The sequence below is a fragment of the Loa loa genome (assembly GCF_000183805.2).
Source record: "Loa loa unplaced genomic scaffold supercont3.43, whole genome shotgun sequence".
In the NCBI taxonomy this organism is placed as follows: domain Eukaryota; kingdom Metazoa; phylum Nematoda; class Chromadorea; order Rhabditida; family Onchocercidae; genus Loa; species Loa loa.
In genome coordinates this window covers 148210-155968 of record NW_018108223.1, presented here as the reverse complement: position 1 = coordinate 155968, position 7759 = coordinate 148210, and the positions used below count along the sequence as shown (strand labels likewise).

Here is a 7759-nt window from a genome sequence, read left to right as displayed (position 1 = left end):
TTTGTGTCAATGATCAGTTATGCGACAAATCAGGCTTACNGTTTGGCAGCTCAAATCGATCAGTCCATTAATGACAAATACATTAACATTGAGCCAACCAATGATCCGGAGTGTTTTCAAATCGTCAATATCCAGGCTTGAGTTGCTATCTGTTTTGCGTTGTTCAAACACTGAGTTTTTTTATCTCTGGAATAAGGTCTACAAAATAAATTTACACTGATAACTGCACATACTTTTAACTTTCAAATTTGAAAGAAGAGAAAACTGGACAGCGATACTAGAATCATATTTTTGTTGCTTCTTAATTCCTTAACTTATTCCTTAGTGGGAATTTCTGTTGGAACCTTTTTTTTTTTACAGAATGTAGCTGAAGATATAAGTCTGCTGCCGATATTCATACAGGTGCATCATAATCCCAAAGAGCGCTTGCCACTACAGCATCTGATTGATCAAGCTGCTGAAAGGTCGTCTGTTTTAATTTGGAGGGATCCATTAGTTCTCTTAATCAGGGAAACCTATAGAACGATCCATAGAAGCATAAATTGAAAACAATGGCAAAGTATATGGACTCCATTAAATTTGTTAATTTTTCACTTCCTTTTATTATTATTTAAACGTTTTGCACTTGGAGATCTTAAAATGAAATATTAAACAAACGTAATTCGAAAATGACCCAGAAATCTTTCATTTTTTCTTTTCAAAATTGTGTAAATGAATGCTTTAGCAGTTTTATTTTCTCAATAAAATGTGTAATTGTTGGTCCCCTGATGTTTATTTAAATTTATATTTGCATTTCTGTTGTTTTTTTTTTTAATTTATTGAAGGAGCATAGTTTGATCGTCTTAATTTGCAAGATTGTCATGATTTAATCGTTTAAAATCAAAATTGAGCCCGGAAAAGAAAGAAATTCATATTGAAACTTTTTTGAATTACCTGAATATTTTTCACCCAGTTCAATTTGCTCAGTTAATATTCCAGGACGTTGGGACGATTGAATCTAGATTTAAAAAAAAATATTACCGTCGATCTAACTGATAACGATGATATGAATATTTGGAGGGATAAAGCTGGTTTTGTTGTCAGAGACAAAGTGCAGTTATGTGAGCTCACTGTCAATAAAAATGAATTTCAGAAAACTCTCGAAACAGTTAAAAGTAAGATTTCCAAATACTTTCGTAGAATTGCAAAATCCATAGAGATTTTAAACGCAATAAAATTTTTGAGTAGACTATAAAGTTAGATCATCAACCAGGGCTGTAGTCGTATCCTAATAACGCCCGTCCTTATGTCGCTATCAGTGTTGAGAATTAGAATGCCTTTCTTTATTGCTTTTACTACATATTTCATTTCTCACCATATAGTGTCTCCGCATTCACAAAGGATTATAATTTATAGTCACCAATAAGGAAATTTCGGAGATTTCTCGTGAAAGAACAGCATTTTGACAAAATATGTAAAACTGTACAGTTCAAAGGAACTTGCTTTTTTGTCTGCACATTTTCTGAGATATAGGATAAAATTATAATTTTGAATTTCTGTTGCTCTCCAAATTAAGCGAGATGAACATTTTCAACTGGTTGAAAGCCAACTTACCACTCGTTACTGGAAATAAAACAGTGATACTTCGACCAATTTTTCAGTATAAAAGTCATTCTTTTGCATTTTTCAAAAAATGCGGTGAGATCACTGATCAGATATACATGAAAAGTTCCAATCATTTTCTGGATGGATCACATTATAAAGTCGATCATTTTGATTTATTTCGTGCTAAAGAAATAGCAAAGAAAGGTCGTTGTAACATTTATTGTGGTAAAAATAGGACAGTCTCATCATTGCTCGTTGAATAGTGATGGGAAAAAGTTAACAAGGTAATCACTTGAAGTCCTATTACACCGAAAAAAAGCTGATCGTTCTCCGTTCCACCAATCTCTATATGCTTTCATTCCTGGCCTTTTACGTCTTTTTTATACTTGAGAACTCATTCCAGGAAGTTTATCGTAGCAACTTACAAATGATCAAAATAAATTTTTTAAATATTAGCTTTCACTGCTCGATAAACTGGAAGGATTTGATATGGCAGATGAGAAGTTGTAAATATCACTACCTTATGACAGTTTTGGGTACTTTGTTTAAAATAATTGTGACAACTGACTAATCAAAGAAAAGGCTGATATTGTGTTTACTTAGAGAGAAAAAAACAAAACAAATGAACAAATGGACAGACAGCTTAATTGACCGCTTGCAGCAAGTAGTGAGGATTGCAATAAAAGATGGGGAACAGAAAACAAGTAGCTTGCAGAAATTTCGTTTTTATACATTTCAGATGTCAAAATTTCGAAATTCGATGGCTCACAAATGGGGAAACTCGTGAAATTTGATAAGACAGTGAGCAGTGCAAATCGCAGTGGATTTCTGAAATACCTCTTTGAAGATGCGAATGTATGTTTTTTTAACTGTTCTTTCCTGGACAAGAACACTACTATGTAAACGTATAAATTATACTAATGTAGGAATAAAGCAGTGGATGGTTGTGGTTGTGCAACAACATTTGAAGAACATCCATAAGACAATTTAAACAATATCCTTAACCAAGCATATGAACAAGTAATTCCGTAAATTATTTGTGATCTTAAAATTACGATCTCAAAAACTATGCTCGCTCAGATATTGATTGCTGAAAATGAAGAAACATCTGCAGTGGATGGTTACGGTGTATTCCGGGAAGATCGCATTCTTGCTGTATACGCAAATGCCAAGGAGACTGCTCATGCCATCACACAGGAAATACTCCGAACAATGAATCACGATAAGGTATTGCTATATATTTGAAATGAGTTTGGCAACTTACTTGTCAAGTACCCAACGTATTTGTTTCCAGTTATTTCCCTTAATGCCATAAGGACACAATGGCTGGCTGAAAGATAAACGACTGCCAAGACTTACACATGATCACATTTAAGTTAGAGCCAAATGCTAATTTATCCGTGAGTTAATATTTTAGTCCTCTAAAACTTCAAATGTGTTTTAAGATAATGTTATGTACAATACGGAATCGCTGGAGCATTGAACACAAGCCAAATACCCGTTGCAAACAGATTATTCGTCTTCATACGCGTGCGCTAGTGACAGGCATCATGTGGGACCAAATATTTATTTTAAACGCGGGCATGAATTTGATCTGAATATATTGATCTGAGATAATGCAGTTGAATACAAGCACGTTTTCTCGAACTGCTCACTTCACAGATTGTATAAACGGCATTTCTAAGTACTTGAGGACTTACGGCATGTTTATATTTGCGCTTCTTTTAACACGAAAGATTATGCTTGAATATTCAAGTGAAATTTTGATCCGCTATATTTGAAAACAGCGCTGCCATCTGTACAAAACAAAAAGGAGCAACTGCTTTCATCAATTTCTTCTGAATCGTTCTAAAGCACTGCCCTTCCCTATTTTTCATTGATGATTGTAGGCGCAAATGGGATTAATTCAGTAAATTTTACTGTTTTCCAAACATTTGCAGCATTTCTCAATCTCATGAAGAAATATAAGAGCAAAGTTTTACGAAATTATCAAATTACAAATAATGTGAAAAAAAGCCAGGCGAGGTTTCAATAATGATACCAAAATTACAAAAACGCTGCATCAAAAAGAACTTTCTGTTCCATATCATGACTCATTTTCAGGATCATCTATAAAATCAACAGTTGGTGTTAATTTTACAAATGAGATGGCTTGTTTTAAATCTAACTTTACGTGCGACTGAAATATATCATTATTTTCCGGGATCGAACTGAAAATATTAAAATTGTCTTGAGCAGCAGCCTTCTCAGCATTACAGTTTCCATCGACTGTTAGTATTTCTCGAAATTCATCTTCAACTGTCGCCATTCGTTGAGCGTGATCAGTTATTGTTGTTTTAGCTATATCCAATTCCCTCATTCGCTCAACAAGACGTGATTTTAATTCTATAACCACAGATCTTGCTAATGCTTCATTTGATTCCTAAAAATACAGTTTGATGGGAATATTGAAAAATTTGCCTAATAAACCACTCATTTCGAATGTTCAATTAAGTCATAAACAATTAACGTTTTTCATTTTAAATTCTCTGCTGTATGCTTCACATCCTGTAAATGGTAGAATAAGAAATTTCAAGTGTCCACTAACGTCTACCATATACCCACATTAAGGATGAATGAGGCTTATCATTCTTCACCAAGTGGTAGCAGGTATCGTCCATATGTTATCTTCCAGAAATATACACTTCAATTACCCACAAACTTACGCCGCTTTCCTGCCATGAAGGGAGAAGAATGTCCTCTTGTTGGTCATCTGAGACTGTAGGACATCCTTCATATATCTGCAAACGCAAGATTACCAACTTGCCGTAACAAAAGTTCTTTAGAAAAACGACCGTTCCGTTTATGTTTTAATTTGACAACAGGAAAGAAAACAATTTAAAAGAGATTTTGTTGCAAATAAACAACCTTTTCAACCGATAGCTCATCCGCAGCAGACTCGATTTCGTCAATACTTCCCGATATTGAAGAGTTTGATAACATGCTTGGATGATTTGTATCTTCATGTTCTATATGTGTTTCGGGAGAAGAAAGTTCAATCGCCTTTTTCAATATTTCAACAACACATAGAAATTTTTCCTCCTCTGGTATTTCATCCCCCCTTAGGCTGCAACATGAAAACTTACGTTTCGAAGTATCTTCTTTACAAATGAAAGTTATTTTTGATTATTACCCTTCAGACTGAATTTCGAAACTGTTAGTTCCTTTAGAAAAACAAAATTTATCAGTTATCGAGATTACCAGATGCGATAATGTGGAAAATAATTCAACGGTAAGCAAAACAGACATAGATATGAATTATAGTAAATATACATTTCTGCAGCAAAACTGAGATGCGCCAGAATCTTCTCGGCAGTTGACAGAAAAGGCGAGAACTTTCGTATTTTCTTCTCTGCCACACAATATCCTCGATAATTGATAAATTCAAGACTACATAAAAGCCTGCCAAGAAAATTGTCGCTTTAAAAACTTATTCAAAAACATATCTGAGTTATAAAGCTGAAAAGAAATAATGAATATCCAACAAGCACAGAGATCCCTAGAACTATGAAAACACCCACAGAGGTTAAATGAGAAATTCGGACGAGTAAAAAAATTCACGGGCCTTTATTAATTTGTTTCTGTTTCAGTCAGGTTAATTTAACCCCAAAATAAAACCTAGTTGAGCTGAACCAAATTGTATTTGGTTATATTATATTTAGGGTAAACAGAGTATAATTTATGGTAATTTTATCCACCAATTAAATACAATAAATTAAAAATCAAATTGAGTAGAGGAGCTGGGTACTGCTAGAAAAAAAAATGGAACTACAAAGTAGACCAATCCCTTCGCAGAAAAATTCTACCTGAAAACAGGCCGACATTCAATTTGCAAAAGATTAATTTGTTCAGAAATCTAGCTGCTCTAAATCTCACCTGGCCTTGCTCTTTCTTAGAAGCAGTGTTTCGTAAAGCTGATTCAGAAATATAAGTATCAGTTTGTGCGAAGGACGCGACAAATACAATAGAAAAAGCCGAAGATATTCACTCCGTAAAAGGAATAACAGCTGCCACAATTCCTGCACATATACCGTAAAATCAATAGATAAATAATGCGAAAGAAACGCAAAATCTCTATCCGGTGGGACAGAGACGGCTAAATTGATTAGTTATAATTAATACACCAACCATAGATTAAATTAAAGGCTAAAAATCCAAAAGAAAATATTCATATCGTTGTCACAGCTGAAAAGAAAATAGCAGACACAAGTATATAACACAAATAAATTCAAAATGGATCCTAACAGGAGGTAAAAGCTACCTTTAAGGCAGATAGCTGGAGAAACTCTTCACATATATCGTCTTCTAAAGCCAACCGAGACATTTCGAATGTGAACATCTCACACAATAACTTCTCCGAATCATTATGCCTAAATGGATGAAAATATTCTTTAATTATCCCGACCACTTCCCCATCTGCTGCCTTCAAGAATGAAACTCATACTTCCCTACGGAATGCTTACATTAACTTTTCTTCAACACTATAGAAAACAAGCTTTACGAACATTTAAGTACAAATAACTGTGACATTTACACCTTTATAAAATTCTAATTAGAAGACAAAGAATAAGCATTTGCAAAGACGAAGCAGTAAGAGACTAGCATTACCTGCACAGATTTCTCGACATACGCACATGATACCGAACTTCACAACGAAGCGCTTTCAACAGTTGAAGTCGAAGCGAACGTAAGCACGACACCGCATTCATGTCAAACTTCTTCCGCAGTCTAAACTGTACAATCCGAAAGAATTAAATGGTAATAATATAAATTTACTACATCGACCCGTGGTTCTTAGTTTGATTAGAAGTCACAGATTTGCAAAGCGAAGCCACACTTCACTTTTCAGAATGCATTACTTGTATCAGGCTATCGCGATGAACAGAAAAACCGCTGATAAGCTATCATCAGGAGTGGAATCGATACAAATCGATGACTCATACATTTATCATATAGAAAGTGAAACTGACATACCCGAAAAAAGCTATTTCTCGGGATCGAATGGAAGCAACAATATGATGGAAAACAGAATCGAAATCAGATGATATACAGACATAGGAAAATACGATATAATAGCAAAACCGTTTGGTAGCTTCCAGTAAACCGATGAAAAGTGCAGGACATAGCAAAAATCCTAATACCTGATGAGAGGCAAAGAATCCGCTTGCAATAACGGCAATTATTACCGAAATGCATAACAAGGACTGAAAGGGACTGACCGAGTATTATTCATGAGATTTCAAATGTCCATGCATTCCAAGACAAAGTGGATAATGCTCCAAGACTGGGATAAGACCAGTAAATGAAAATTCATAAAATCGATGGAACACCTACTTTGGAAGAAATTAGCGATTTCCCCTCAGATTCCAAATGATACTCTTCCACCATTTCCAGATCCATATTTTCCAAGAGTGACTTCTCGAGAAGTAATCTATATACTCGCCAGGGAAAGCTTGAACCAGACATTCTTGAACCAGACATGTCAACATAGCTCGGTGTCGCACAGGCCTATGAAGGACTTTGTTAAACTGGAATAGTGCATCAGTGAAGTAACCGAACAATCAATACAATTAACACAAACCCATTCTCAAATACTAACGATCACTTTCACTAATGAAGCTCAATTTCCAGATGCAGTAATTAATCAAGGTTATCCCCCAGCTGCACAAACTATCAACCCAGCATTACTGAACAGTAACAATAAGATATATATGTTAACAGTATATAATGCACTTGCAATAACAGCATAAGCAATAATGCAGATTTATTATTGAAAAATGAAACATATTTTAAAAACACGACTAACCCATACGAATAAGAACTTGACAACAGTAAAATATTTTCCCATTCCTCCTTTCTGTTAAAGCTTCGACATAAAGGAAAGTTCTTCCAGGGTGCTCAAATTGAAAACAATCAAACTGACAACAGATGAGAAAAATAAACAGCTACGAAATATTAAAAAAGACCATGATAAGCTAAGCATAACAATCCAGAAAAATGATTTACAAATTATGAAAACCGATCAATGCAAAAAAAAAAACGCACAAAAAAATAGAATATTCTGGTCAAGAACTGCAAATATCGACAAAAAAAGCTTGAATCACAGAAAACTATATATACGTATATATATATATAT

General features: G+C 34.4%; 2 protein-coding genes across 3 annotated transcripts in view; one reads left to right on the top strand and one right to left on the bottom strand.

The window, feature by feature from the left end:
- LOAG_17131 (hypothetical protein) overlaps positions 1 to 3302 on the top strand; it is a 4313-nt gene extending 1011 nt beyond the window's left edge. The window contains exons 3-7 of the mRNA XM_020449789.1: positions 361 to 464; positions 979 to 1154; positions 2324 to 2439; positions 2665 to 2811; positions 3030 to 3302. Of these exons, the coding sequence (XP_020306632.1) occupies positions 361 to 464; positions 979 to 1154; positions 2324 to 2439; positions 2665 to 2811; positions 3030 to 3182 (696 nt within the window). The 3' untranslated portion in view covers positions 3183 to 3302. The remainder of the gene's footprint in view (positions 1 to 360; positions 465 to 978; positions 1155 to 2323; positions 2440 to 2664; positions 2812 to 3029) is intronic.
- A 218-nt stretch (positions 3303 to 3520) lies between these two features.
- On the bottom strand, positions 3521 to 7133 carry LOAG_10856. Of its 2 annotated transcripts, none has more exons than XM_020448246.1 (9): positions 6958 to 7133; positions 6598 to 6827; positions 6232 to 6351; positions 5885 to 5993; positions 5500 to 5642; positions 4897 to 5025; positions 4492 to 4690; positions 4189 to 4364; positions 3521 to 4006 (listed from the first exon to the last, which is right to left on the bottom strand). In XM_020448246.1, exons 1-8 carry the CDS (start codon positions 7102 to 7104, stop codon positions 4248 to 4250), a joined length of 1194 nt encoding a protein of 397 aa, XP_020306631.1. In that variant the 5' UTR covers positions 7105 to 7133; the 3' UTR covers positions 3521 to 4006; positions 4189 to 4247. The 2 variants fall into 2 exon arrangements, with proteins under 2 accessions (XP_020306631.1, XP_020301593.1); XM_020448245.1 differs by having other exon boundaries at positions 4290 to 4364.
- Between the last annotated feature and the right edge of the window lie 626 nt (positions 7134 to 7759).